At 37.1% G+C, this 14,746-nt stretch overlaps 1 protein-coding gene across 3 annotated transcripts in view; it reads left to right on the top strand.

The window, feature by feature from the left end:
- UNC79 (unc-79 homolog, NALCN channel complex subunit) overlaps positions 1-14,746 on the top strand; it is a gene marked incomplete at its 5' end in the record, with an annotated part of 102,180 nt that overhangs the window by 37,299 nt on the left and 50,135 nt on the right. Inside the window, 7 exons of one of the 3 annotated variants that reach the window (XM_082760798.1) lie at positions 923-1,124; positions 2,693-2,872; positions 3,929-3,994; positions 6,072-6,358; positions 9,952-10,134; positions 10,989-11,151; positions 14,314-14,463. In XM_082760798.1, coding sequence (XP_082616924.1) covers positions 923-1,124; positions 2,693-2,872; positions 3,929-3,994; positions 6,072-6,358; positions 9,952-10,134; positions 10,989-11,151; positions 14,314-14,463 — 1,231 coding nt within the window. The remainder of the gene's footprint in view (positions 1-922; positions 1,125-2,692; positions 2,873-3,928; positions 3,995-6,071; positions 6,359-9,951; positions 10,135-10,988; positions 11,152-14,313; positions 14,464-14,746) is intronic. The other 2 variants (XM_082760799.1, XM_082760800.1) reach the window with 2 other exon arrangements.

Raw genomic sequence — 14,746 nt, 5'->3', positions numbered from 1 at the left:
CATTCAAGCAAAACCAAACATGGCCTTAATATTTGCAAGACTTACTTAGACATATAATTTTAAGCATGTGAGAGGCCTTGCCAATGAAAATTATCATGATTAAAACAAAGTGCATATAAAAATGGATCAAAGCCTACATAAACAAATAAGATTTTGAGGGAAAAAAAAAAAATCTCATAGTATAAAATTCAATTCTAGTTCTCTAGAGGATGTAATGAAAATGTATTTTGAAAAGTTTAGTGCTGCTGCCTATGAAATGCTGTTAATACTTGTTAATTTTATTCCATATAGAATCTTTTCGAAATAGTTTCCAGAGAACTTGAATTCTTTTGAACTAAGAAAAATAAATGTATAGTTCACTGAGGAACAGAGACTGGTCCCAGCATCCCGCAGTTACATATTTAATGTCTGGATTTACTTTTCAAACATAAGTCTTTACAGTATGCCTAAAATTCTAGTGCAGATAAAATACAGAAGCATTTTATGACTCAAATTCCTTCTGATACATTTCACCACGTAATCTTTTCTCTGTTTGGGATTGGCAATTCATTATTCTTCTAATCAAGGGCTTGATACGGTTGCATAAAGGTAAGCCTTTTCTCACACAGGGATACATGAAAAGAATACTTCGATACTGCAAATCAAATGTGTAGTAGAACAGAACTTTTGCTCATACTTTTATATTCCTCAAAACCTTGGAAACTTCCCATTATAAACATCATATTTGTTTATCTCCTTACTTACCTTTTCCTTTGATATCAGTAGCATTAGTCCTGAATTAAAGGAGAGGGAAAAGAAGCTAAATCTTTATCCTTTAAAAATTGTGGGGTGAAGTTAGAACTTTGACCCTCCTTTGCTTTAAAAAAATGTTTATAGTCTTCACATCTCAGTACTGTGTTGTTGTTGTTTTTTTTCTCTATAGGGTCTTTGCCTCTGCCTTGATTTCCAGTTTGACACAGTTGTCAAGGACAGGCCCACAATTCTTAGTAAGCTTTTGCTACTTCATTTTCTAAAAGCGGATATTCCAGCTTTGAGCTGGGAGTTCTTTGTGAATCGCTTTGAGACCTTGTCTCTGGAAGCACAGCTTCATCTGGACTGCAACAAAGAATTCCCTTTCCCAACAAGTAAGCAGAGTCCAAATCAATCTGATCACCTTTTATCAGCTTCTGGAATTTCAGCTGCGTTCAAGGGTCTGAGAGAGATGTAGGCCTCACTTGTATAAATTGTCTGAAACTAAGTAATCTTGCAGGACAGAAGAGAGTACCTCAAAGTGAGCACGTTTTGAATGCCTGAATGCAGATTAGATCATATTCCATTGCACCTTTGGGCATCATATTTTACTCTCAATAGGATTTGGTTGCCAACCTTGGTTGAAACATGGTATGGTTCTGTAATCACTCAACTGCAACCTGCATTAACCCACTTGTTCTTCTGTAGATGCTTTTATGCTATCAGCATTGCTATTCTCAAAGGTCATGTCTGATCCTGTTCTGTAATGATATGTACAAAGATAGCCCTAGGAGCTGCATGGTCCTTGAAACACAACCAAATACATGGGGCACAGCACAAGAGGTGCACAGATTCTTAGAGCCAGTGCTCAGTTAGCTATTCCTGTAGTGACTAAAGCAAAAGTTTATCCTGTTTGAACTTGGTTTCTTGATGAGATACCATGTCTCTCTCCATTCACTGCTGGGGGAAGGGGGCTAAAAATAATTTGTGCATGATTGTTTAATATGCTGCGTAATGGAAAACTTCCTTACCCAAGTGATGGACCATGAGGCAGACCTATTTCCATGTGATTTGCTTGGAGGAGGTGGGAAACAGCTGTTTGGACAGCATACGCTCCCTCAGCAGCCTTGTGCCTTCTTCTATGCTTTCATGGAGACCTAAAAAAGCCTAGGGACTCCTGCTGCATCCACATAAGAAGTGGAGCTGCAAACATATTTTCTTCTTCATATGTGAGTACCTTGGCACAAAGCAGGGATCTACTGCTGTGGCCTGAGAAGGGAATCTCAGCAGTGGTTTCTAGCTCCTCTAGCTGCAGAAGTAAGGTCAAAAGATACTTTTCAAGATTACTTTGAACCTTTCTCTTTGCCTTTTCAAAGGCATAAGTGGTGCAAGAGATGGGGTCACTGACTTTAGTCACTCAGTTATTAAAACTCAGTTTGAAGGCACTCTAGACATAAGTATAGAAAAGTGTTAGTGACTCCATTAAGGCATGCAGAGATACTCCTCGTAACACAACTGTAAACACATAATCACCCTCATAGCATTTTGGGGGCACTGATCCAGGATGATAGGTGTAGGTAGGACATGAGGTCAGTTTGAGGTAAAACTGGAGGCCACATTTGGATTTGAGTTATCAGCACTAAATGTGATGTGTACTCAAAATAGAGGGCACCTCAAATTCCCATAGCCTGAAATTCAATTTGGTTCAGGAGTCTGTTTTTGTCCAATTTCACAGAAGGAAGGGACACCATTATTTTTTAAACACAGTTAATCTCTTTGGGGTTTTATGGATTTCAGAATGAGAAGATGCAAATGAGTTCCTTGCAGATGGACCCCTTGAGCCCATATGAAGCTTTCTTGACCTGAGTGGGACCTGGGGCCCAGTTGCATTTGGCACTTGGAAGCATTAGGGCCTCACCATGCTGTGGAATGAATCCTAACTTGGTCAATTGCATTTGCAAAGCTATCACTGCTGTCCGGACAAATGTCGCCAACCTCAGTGATGCAGCAATGTGGAAGATCAAGAGGGCTCGTTTCGCACGTAACCGTCAGAAGAGTGTACGTTCCCTGAGGGACAGTGTGAAGGGACCAGTGGAGTCAAAGAGAGCGCTCTCCCTCCCAGAAACCTTAACCACCAAAATTCGTTGAGTATCTATTTATATTTTTGTGACAAGCCTTATCTTCTCTCTTAGGTTTGTATCCTATTGCTAGGTACACAATGGAATTGTAAATATTTATCTAAACAGGATGGCAAATCTAGGTTTTTGACTGATTTGGGCAGTATTCAGATAATAAGTTAGTGTGTTTGACAAGGAACATAGACAAAACGTTACATTTGTCCTGTGTTTGTTTAAAATGCTGGGACAAAATGCTCCAAAAGTAGTTTGTGGATAAATCTTAATTTTTATTTGTGGCTAATAGACAGTAATTTTGTCTAAAATAGATAAAATGTTTATAGAAAAATTCCTTGGTTACACTGATGAATAATTGCAATTAACAAATTAGTATGCAGTATGTGCTTACACATCTTAAAAAGAATTGTTAAGTTCTCGAATGTTCTGTTTGGAATCTTCAGAATTCCTTTGTCAGGAAAACAAGGAAACAGTGTCCATGCAACACATTCTTCCTGCCAGCTTGAATAGGAGGGCCTAGGTGCTCAAAAATCATAAGCCTTTATGAAACAACGTACAGATATTATTTGGAGTAAAACTAAAGCTTACACACAGTCTCATTTAGAGAATTTCTCAAGCATGGAGTTATCTTATATTCGTATTGGACCTCTTGCATTGCTCCTACCCCTATATGGGAACTGATAAAATGTTCAAACCTAGGCACTAGTGGGCTGTTAGGTTAAAAGGTTTATATATTTTCTCCAAACCAGGCAACACCATATTTTGGAACTCTTACATAATCCTTTTTGACCCACTTCTGGTCCTGCACAGGTGCTCCTGTGGGATGACTCTTCCACCAGCAAAAACAAATGATGGAGAAAACTAGAGTTACACAACAGGGTGCACAAAATCTATATAGTACAGAAGTGACATTTCAAATGGTTACACTCACTGCCTGACAACAGTGCATGAGTAAATGAACATAAATATGCTAGTGCTGAATGTATGCTGAAGTTTAAGTCATGAGTGCTGCTTATTTAAACAGAGCTGTTCTTGTTTTTTTGTTTGTTTGTTATTTTTCTTTTAAGCTGTGAGCTTGACCAGACATGAGCAGTCTGCTCCAGCACTTGGCGGAACACCAGAGCAAACACCAGGTGGGTGTGAAGAGGAGGGGAGTGCTTTAAAGGGAAAAGCAAATGAAGACACTAGTGCTTGCTTTCTAGCTGACTCATGAGATAAACTTATGCAAGATGAAAGCTATTTTCAAGATCTACACCCTTTTGGAAACAAGCACAGCATGGTTCCAAAAAGTGTAAATTGCAGTTTTGTTCTAGATTTGTATTGAAAGTTGTCCCCAGTTGTATGTACTACTTCAGGGCTGGCGGATGTTGTTCAGAAGCAGCCAGCTTTTGCTGTCAGTGCCTCACCCTCAAAAGGCTATCCTTCTCTACCTGCCCACTGTTTATTATTTCTTTCTGAAATCTTAATGTTGTTTTTTTGAAGGTTTGGCTTACGTTTGTTAACACTTTGCAATGACAGTACTGAGCGTATCTCATCCTTCTAAGGACCTAACCAACTACGAAACATAGTATGTACATCTGTGGTAGAAAATAATTTATTTTATGCATACCACTTAAATGAACTAGTCCTCATGCTCATCTGTTTTTTCTAGATCTAAAACTAATCCTTGCACAATCCAAATGCAAGATCAGAATTTAAGCTAATCTTACTTGTACGGTCAGTCCTACAAACTTCAGCTTAAACAATTATTGCAAAAGTAAGGGCTATTTCCAATACATGAAAAGACTTACCCATTAAATGAAAACAAATAGATCATTTTGTAATTCTGCTTCATACCAGCTTGCTTTATCACAATAATTCATTGTAAGATAGATTTTTAACCACAGATTAGAAAATACATCTGAATACATTTTAGCACCAATGTTAATTAATAGTAACAGTGTTTACAGAACAAACTAAAATTAATGATGTAATAAAAACTTAATTTTAAAATGTGCTTGCTTTTGATGCTGTCAAAATAGTATTATCTGTTCTTGGTTACCCTAGCCAATTTAAAAAAAAATTCACATATAATGCATATATAATAGAACTATCATACAATTACATATATATATTTTATTTATGTAGGCATTTAATTTAAATTACTCTTTTAAAATAGAACAAGTTGGAATAGTATTCCTCATTGTGCTCTAGCCATGCACATATTCAGAATGATTTAACAAAAAAATCTGATACAATGAAGTGTGAAATAGCTGCTGCTTTTCATGATTTCAGTTGCTATTGTAGGAACTGTTAAGCACTAACGATCTTTAATAATAGAAAAGGCCTTAAACCTAGGGTGAGATGGAAGAGGGTAACTCCAAAGGCAGGTCTGAAAAATAACAGGTAATACTGCATTTAAAAAATACTGGAATTTGAAAATGAAAATTCATGTCCAATTAGCAACTGTTATGTGCAGTGAGTCTGTTCTACTCGGGCAGAGAGTGGCAGCATGTCAGCTTCATTGTGCTTTTTAAGTAGCTTCTAGTCTTTCACCTGACAATAATGCAAAGTACTACTGTTTGATTATTTCCATTCAGTGTTTATAAATGAAGTCTCAAGATTCTTCTCTGGGAACAAGCCACCTAAATTTTCACATATTACATAGCGTCTCAAACATAAACCATTATAATGCCTACGTTTTGGCTCAAGTTATCTGATAGAAGTATGGACTCAATGTTAAAATGGGAAATCTTCATTTTTTTAATCATTATTGGGTAGAATTTTCCCTATTTCCTACCTTTGCCATTTGCTGCATTCTCAACTGGTGAAGTCTAATGTCTGCTGTTTGCTAAGGAAAACTGAAAACTATGCCAGATGAGAATTTGATGACCATGAAATTTGATTCTCTTTTAATGCACATGAAAGTAAAGGAATGGTAATATTCAGCTTGTCAGAGGGGCACTGGAATGGGAAGATAAGCAGTTCTGGTAAATATGGGAAAGCTGAAAAATGTAATTCTGTATACTTAGTATATATTACTGTGATGTTGAGACTGAAGCAATAGAGGAACAGTGCCCTCAGAAATGCATGCCCGTCTCTCCTGTGACGTCACCCAGGTGTATTTGGGCAGAAATGGAGCAACTGGCTCTGGAAGAACTTTGTGATGTATTGTGTATCCTTCTTGCAGTCTTTTCCAGTGTCTGATACCATTGTCTCTTGTACTGATAGGACAACCCTCCCCAGAGAATGATAATACAATAAAAGACCTACTGCCAGAGGATGCTGGGATTGATCACCAGACTGTTCATCAGCTGATTACTGTGCTAATGAAGTTCATGGCAAAGGATGAGAGCAGCGCTGAGTCGGATATCAGCAGTGCTAAAGCTTTTAACACAGTCAAGCGCCATCTGTATGTCTTGCTTGGTTATGACCAGCAGGAAGGATGCTTCATGATTGCACCACAAAAAATGCGTGTTTCAACCTGCTTTAATGCCTTTATTGCTGGGATAGCACAAGTAGGTGAAGGCTCTTACTATCTCTTGCAGCTATTTCTCTTTGCCTGTTGTTGAAATGGTGGTAACACGGCTGCTTTTGTACCAAAATAAAGGCTGAGTGCAGTAATCCTGCTTAAACCTTCTTAATGCATCTTGAGTTGGTGAAATGAATTTGGGAGCAAGGACTTTCTTATTTACTCTTAGAAGGCTCTCTGTAGTCTAAACAAGTGTTTCATGTAGAGTTTTGCTCTGTAGTTAAAAAGTAAAGGGTTGAATTATTTATAGCTCCCTATTGGTACACTAAACTTCCTGCACTGGTGGCATTGTAATAAGGGTTGTGTGTATGTGTGTGATTATTATCACTGTATGAAAAGTTGGAGACTGCTCCAAACCTCTTTGCTCTCTTTACCTAGCCTACAAATGCCTTGCTTTCCTCACATGTCATTCTGTCCTTTCATTCAGGAAGACATGGAACCTTACAAGAATGGTCTGTAAGCTTTTTGACGTTCCTTGTTTTGCAGGAGACTCATTCTCCTCCTTCCTTAGAGTGCACCAGAGCTTTCTCTTCTCATCTTTTTTTTTTTCTTAGGGAGTGGAAATGATGAACTGCCTGTACAGCTGTGTTAAATTAGCACTTTCTTGCCTTGTGCCTTCTTGTCTCCATCTTCAGAGTAAGAAGGACTGTAATTTCTTACCTCACAATGCTCTTCTAAGACTTAATTCTTACTGATAGAGCAGTTTGTAATGCTAGGCTGGAAAAAATTTCACACTTGCAGAATATTCTTTTTATTTGTGATGAAGCGTAATCATCACTTCCACACTTCCTCCTTATCACAATGTACTCTGATCCACTCATCTTGAGGCATCATTACTATATATTGGTAATGAATAATCTTTCACTTGTAGTTTTAAGCTAAAGAGTGTAAAAGGAATTCCAGGCCTATTATACAGTTTTCAGAGGTGCCAGTTTAGATCACAGGACATTATCTTCCACATTTTTCTGTGTGTTTTCCAAGTTTGGGTACCCAAACTTCAGTGACCATATTTGACCTGATTATAAGAAGTACTACGTAACACAGTCATCAGTCTTTTCCTTTCGTCTTCCTTTGCCTTTAAAATGTCTCAGGATAGCCAAATTCACCATCACTGTTTGAAAAGCTTCATAGTTGAATCTTGCCTTCCTTGAAGTGAAATAGAGCGTGTATGAGGACTTAAGTAGGCCATGATTTGTCTCCATGTCTAAGGCATAAAAACTTTAACTTGTATTTTCAGGGGATTTTTTTTTTTTTTTCTGAGCTGTAGGACTGCTTTCTGATGAAAATCTTCGCTGCAAGAGAAATACTATTTGAAGATGCATTTACAGAATGAAAACTCAGTATAATAACTCTTAGAGGTACATTTCAGTTACAGCCCTCTCTCCTAGTTATAGAATTACAGACACCTCCCACCAGGCCAGGTTGCCCAAAGCCCCATCCAGCCTGGCCTTGAACACCTCCAGGGATGGGGCAACCACAGCTTCCCTGGTCAGCTTGTGCCAGTGCCTCACCGCTCTCTGAGTGAAGAATTTCCTCCTTGTATGTAATTTAATCCTCCCCTCTTTTAGTTTAAAATGTTACTCCTTGTCTGTGGGCCCCCTTTAGGTATTGGAAAGTTGCTGTAAGGGTAATAAAATAAATATTATTGATTGTATAAATATATATAATATTATTATATAATATATAATATTATTATATATTTGCTTTCCACAATTAGCTCCACAAAGGGTAGGACTGGACTAACTTGCTGGTTAAAGAGTTTTGATTCAAAACTAGGTTTTAATGGCCAATTCAAGGAAAAAAATCAAATTTTTGTTTGTGTCATAAAATCTGAATATTTTGAGTCCTTGAAAGCACACAATTTCTAGCAGTTGAAGTGGAAAAATGTTGGTGTTTGAAGGCAGTTCGGCGTTGTCCCGCATGGTGGCAATGTTGTACAGTCGTGTCTGGTGGGGAAGTACAGCACTTACGGGGACCTACAATGATTTGCCAGGCTCTGCCTCCCAGGCTGAGGTCTGCTCAGCATTTGTAACATCATTTATTCCACATCTTCCTGTGACATCTTAAAAAAAATATGTCTGCTCAGCTTAGGACCATCTGTGTTACATTACGTGCTGTGTTAAGGCAGGGTTCTGTCTTCCTTGTATGGATGATCTTTTCCTAACCATGCTATAAAACTGTATCTCAGCCTGAGAGGACCATATTTGGTGATTATACATCATCTGTTCAACAGGCTAACCCTACAAGGATAGATAGAGATGTAGAATTCATCTGTTTAGGTCCATGCATGTAGCAGGAAAATTTGAGGCAACTTACAGGGACAAAACTCTAATCAGCTTGTTCAGTAGGGAACTTGAGAGGTAAGCTTTGTGTTTGTAAATTAGGTCCCTTGTTCTAATAAAAGCACAACTAAAAAAAATAAATAAATACAGACTTGAAGGAAATGGTTGATGTGGAAGAAACTGATGTTTGTGTCTGTTTAGGTATACAGGGCTCCTGATAAAGCACCAACTCCACTTAAACTGCAGGAAGGTGATAGATCTTAGGGGATGTGCTGGAGTTTGCTTTGTTGTACCTTCCTAGACATCAGCCATTCTGGGTCAGCGCCAGAGAGAAGGGATCCTTGATATGATCCAGTTCAGCTGCTGATTCCAGGACATACGGCTTTAAAGAAAAATAATTAATGTTGAAAGACTGTTAGGAAAATAATCAAAACTAATAATTCTCTTTCAATAGAAGACACAAGACTGTGTTAGGGCAGTGAGAATATACGCCTATACTGTAGCTAGTCATCAGGATTCAAACCTGTAGGATAGGCACCAAATAGCATGATGCTCATCAGTGTTCATGAAGGAGGCAAGGCTTATGGCTAGTAGTAATAACAGTAACCTGTCTTCAGCAACACTCCCACTTAAAAACAACGAACATTTTATTTATAGCAAGATATTTTTCATCAGCTTTATTCTTGGATCATCCTTAAAGAGTTGCATGTTTAGACTTTCTGCATAACATTACAGCTACAATGGAATTCTTGGCTCATTACCTGATTCCAGAACATGTGGCTTAAGAAAAAAAACAGATAGCATTGCAAGACTGATGAGAAAATAATGAAAATTGTCAGTGCAGCGTTAATTGAAAAAACAAACTGCCACCACCAGATAACCCACAATTGCATCTTGTCTGTTAAACATGGGATATATGTCTAGCATGGTTTTGTCTGTTAAAGTGTGATCAACTTGCGCCACAATATAAAGCTATCCCAGCGTAATATATGTATGTATATATGTGCATTATGTATGTATGTATGTATATGCATATGTATATACATTAAAAGTTAGACTATGCAAGATGAAAGGCTTTCTGAATGCATCTTGTTTTGTTTCATTTTACCTAACTAGCTAAAAATAGAGCCTGACAAACTGGCAGAATTTTTTAATTGCTGGTAAGACTTTCTTAAAAACATTTATTTCTTTTCACTTAACTAATATCTAAACTACATTACTTATTTTGCTTTATCAAAAGCTATTACCAGTGGAGTTGATTTTAGTGAGCTAACTCCTGTGCTGATGTTCTTTTCAGGTGATGGACTATAACATCAACCTGGGAAAACATCTTCTTCCTTTGGTGGTGCAGGTACTGAAATACTGCACTTGTCCTCAGCTAAGGCATTACTTTCAGCAGCCTCCTCGCTGCTCGCTGTGGTCCCTCAAACCTCACATTCGGCAGATGTGGTTAAAAGCTTTACTTGTTATTCTCTATAAGGTAAGTGGTCTTAAAAAGGTGGCATCTGCCTTAAAATCCACCTTCAGAGTGAAATTTAATTACAGGGAACAATATCTGTACTGCAAATGCTATAAAGAATACGTCTGATTTGCATTAAATGTTTAAGTGTTTCATTTCAGTGCCTGAAATAGTTAGGCTTTCATCTGTGCTACAGACCTGTTACTCCTGCTGTCTGTATTGTCTTTCCCATTGTTACCTGAAAAAACAAACAAACAAACAAAAAACAACGGATATGCAAAGAGTAAAATTCTATATGAAGATCTAAGTGCTAATTAGAAAGGTCATGAATAGTATTTAGGGTAACCTACCCTGTTTTTTAAAACAAATTTTAACTTTTAAATGAGGGGTCAGCTTAATAGCTTGTAATCTTTAAGTGATGCTTTTTTTTTTTTTTTTTTAGGATCTGTTGTTAAAATATAGTGTGTTTACACACTGAAATGGAGCTGTGAATACTTCTGATATTTCTTGCAGGTTTACAGGGCATAGAAGGAAGTAGAGATGCTAGAAATGAATGTTAAGATGCAGGTTGAAATACAGTGTTGGGAGAAAAGTTTTGATAAGACCTTTTGCATTATTATAAATGGTTGATTTTATCATATAAAAGTCAAGGAAATTATATATTGAATCTTATTAATAGAAAATCTTTTCAAGTGTCTGCACAAAGCTGAAAACAGTCCTGCTTCTCAACATGTATTTAGAAATGTGCGATCAAAGAAAGGGAAGGGATATCTAGCTGACAATATTCTTGTCATTTTTCTATTTTACTGCTTAAATGCTTATCCATGGAGAAAAGTTGGGTTTTAAGCTGAAGTTTTTCCTCTTTCACTGAACAGTACCCCTACAGAGACTGTGAAATCAGCAAGATTGTACTTCACCTAATCCACATCACAGTCAATACCCTCAACGCTCAGTATCACAGCTGCAAACCCCATGCAACTGCTGGTCCTTTGTATAGTGACAACAGTAACATAAGCCGATACAGTGAAAAGGAAAAAGGTACTTTAAACACTCTCATTTATCTTACAGTCATTGATTTAATTCATTAAGTCTCACAGATGTTGTAGAAATGGGTATATGTTGTTTGAAATTTAGGACACAGTAGTCAGAATTAAGGCCAAGGTATAATTTTTGTGTCCAGCTATAGCCATCTATAATAAAAGAAATACGCTTACTGTTTCTTTGTAGGCTAAGCATAGCACAGCAGTGTAACTTTTATCTTGAAGGGAGCGTAGTTTAGGCTGAGTAGCTGAGTCACCATGCCTGGGTAGTGCTTAGCCTTTAAGTGAAAATTTTTACTGGTCATGCTCACATAAAAGCGTTGCAACCAGCCTGTCACTGCAGTCTGACTATTTGGATATGGTAAGTGCAATTCATCTGACCAAATACAGACATGCAAGTGCTAGCTGTCCAATTAGCAGAAAAACAGGCACTTCTGGAGTGCATTTCATCTCATCCCACAGCAGATGTTCAAAATACTGTGTTCTGGATGATAGCTGCTTTATAATAATAACATGGCTTAGTACTAAATAGTGAGAAGTTTAAAAGTTAAAGTGATGAACTCAGTCTATAGCTTTGTTGCTTTTTTTTTTCCTCCTTAATAAATGGAGCTGAAGTTGAGTAGCTCCAATGCAGACATGTATGATGCTTGTGTCTAAAGGCAGAAAAGTGGTTCAACCCTTGGAGTCTGCATCTGGTTGTTAACTGTACTTTTCTTGCTTGTTATAGCAGAGATACTGTGATGGTGTGAGCTGGTGTAAGGTTAGAACTTGAAGTTACATGGGGTCACTGAGAGTAGTTCCCTACAACTGTGAAGTTTGTTATGTGATAAGTATTTCTGATCAAAGTTTGATGGGTTCTTTTGATGCTAATCTCTAGCTGCCTTTTATTCACTGACTATTTTCAACCTCCTTTTCAAGCAGTCTTCCTGAGTGTTCAGCAAACTCTTCTTCCAGAGGAAGAAGAATATAAGGAATACTCTGTCTTTACATACATATCCTTTTCCTCTTTTGCTGTTTGTACCTCATTGAAAAATATCCAAGAGAAGAAGGACATGAAATTTTGTTTACCTGAACACCCTATTACTCAGCTCTAGCAAATTAAAGCAACTTCAAAATAGATGTAAATGAAGTATTGCATATTCTTACTAACTTGGCCGTTTTGTATTGCTAGAGGAAGGCCAAGAGGGCCTTCCCTGTGGAACTTAATGCCTGTGGAACTTACGGAACTTATGGCCTGTGGACTTAATGGTGATTTTGCCTTATTTTAGAGCTGTAGAACTGAATTAGGATGACTTAAGAATGCTGAGGGTAGTAGTAACATTTATAAAACATAGTCAGTTTCTGGGTTGATTTTGAGATATTTCTAGGACAAAGTGAGGTGCCTAAATACCAATTTTCCTGTTCAAAGTAAGTGCCAAGTTACATTGAAAAAACCCAGTGTTCCAGTCCTGTATCTGACACTGATTCCTTGGGTGGCCTTGTGTGTCACTTCATCATTGTTTCCGAGTGTTTAAAGAAAGGAGAATAATGTTTACTTGCTTTCCAAAGCTGTTGTGAAGAGCATTGGGTTGCCCAGAGGTTAAAGACCATAAATGGGCTGTTTTTATAAATGCTGATTTAATTATAGGGCTGAATATTCTCCTTTACTGAAATGCTGGAGAAAAAATAAAGATTATGTAGAAAAGGTGTCTTTCTCTCTCTCTCCCCCCACCCCTCTTCTACCTGCAAGAAGCAGCCAGCATAACTCTATAACGTTTTGGAACCTTTTCTAATGAGATTCTGGCTAGGTGCATTGTGCACTGCCATCATCATCAAAGGTGGTATTTAGATGACCAACATAACAGGATATTATTGTCAGGCAACAAGAATCCCTATGCAGAAGATGGTTTTCCCACTATGTAACAAAAAAATTATAACAAGGTTTGAAGTTTGTGGTGGGATTGTGGCATCTGTACAAACTGTTGTAGAGCTGTTGATATATCCTGTAAGAAGAAGCATTTGTTGCCAAAGGGAAAAAGAATTGAGAGACACAGGACATGAGTTTAAAAGCGATGTACCAATTTATTAAGCCCAGTTCCTGTAGATGTTCATGTTATCAACTTTGATTGATGTTTTTTCCTGTTTTCATCTTAGCATAAGGGATAAGAAAACTAATTGATACCAAGTGGCTGTTACAAAGCTTCACATCTATTAAAATGTTCCATCAGTTTGAAAGCTAAAGATATTAATGTCTAGTTTATGTCTTCAATTTTGGCCATTCCAACTCTTTGACTTATTTTCCTCTACCTTATTCCTCAACTCCAAAAGCATTTTCTCTCCAGGTCTGCTTCCCAGAATAAACAAAGCAAACTTATTCTTGAGTTCTCTATTTTTCTTATTGTCCCAGTAGTGTTTCTTACCTCCTTGGAGAAGCCTCACTAGACACATGATAGATGAGGATTTTTTTCTTTTTCTTTCTATCTTTTCTTTTTTTTTTTTTTTTTTTAAATCACTTTCTTTTTTTAAAAAAGAAATCACTTTCATACAAGTGATGTGATTATTTTTTGGTGGGTAGGTAGACTTGGATCTTTCTATCTGGCATTTCTAAACACTACATCTCATATTAGAGCTCAATGTTTCACTATTACTACTTAGGTCAATAATTTTGCATTTCATATTCATAGGTCATTGTATTGCTATTAGCAGCCATTCAAGATTATCATTTTCCTTCTTTTCCACTTTTCTATTTTGCTGGTTTATTACTGACCTTGCAGTTGTACTAGGTCCAATCTCCTGCAAATTACCATTTCTCACTGAGTGCTGTAGACAATTATTTACTCAAGTCAGTGTCCAGATCTCTTGTTTTTCTTCCATCTAAAGATCTAATCTGTGCTATTAGTAGTAGGAAAAAAATCAGCTCAGAATGGTAAAAACATTGGCATACTTCTGCTGTATTGTAACCCATTTTCCATTTATCAATGTCCTTTCTGACCTTAACTTAAGATGTAACAAGAATGGCAGTTATATCTGTTTCTGTAGTTTTTCTTAAAAGATTCAGATGATTTTTAATTTTCCAGTTCAAAGTTAACTGAAACTAGCTGAGGTTTTATCATGTTGACGGCCTTTCATTCAAGGAATTGCACTCTACTACAAGTAATAAAGTTTTTTCTTTCTCCAGCAGAGGAAGACAGTGTTTTTGATGAATCTGATATTCATGATACACCAACTGGCCCTTGCAATAAAGAATCTCAAACGTTCTTTGCAAGACTGAAAAGAATTGGTGGCAGCAAAATGGTGAAATATCAACCTGTTGAGATGAATGCTCAGAGAAGTATGATTTTTTTTATTGCTATAAACTTGTGTAGAAGTACAATTTCCTACTCTAGTTTCAGGCTATCACCTTTGTAGAGCTTATTGCAATGTATAATTTGAATACAAGCCCTCTGTCTGATTTTTGAGAGCAGGTACTCTTCATTTCTCTGTATGAATTCTCTTATAGGAATCTCAGATCTCTTACAGGAATCTCCAGAATGAAAGTATCTAAAATCAGTAGTTGTTTCCTGAAAACTTAAGCTCTTTTGAATGTCAAAATGTTTAAGATTTCTTACAACATT

Source organism: Aythya marila (genome assembly GCF_965140915.1).
Source record: "Aythya marila genome assembly, chromosome: 5".
Classification (NCBI taxonomy): domain Eukaryota; kingdom Metazoa; phylum Chordata; class Aves; order Anseriformes; family Anatidae; genus Aythya; species Aythya marila.
The sequence above is the reverse complement of the archived record's forward strand: the minus strand, read 5'-3'. Positions and strand labels throughout refer to the sequence as shown.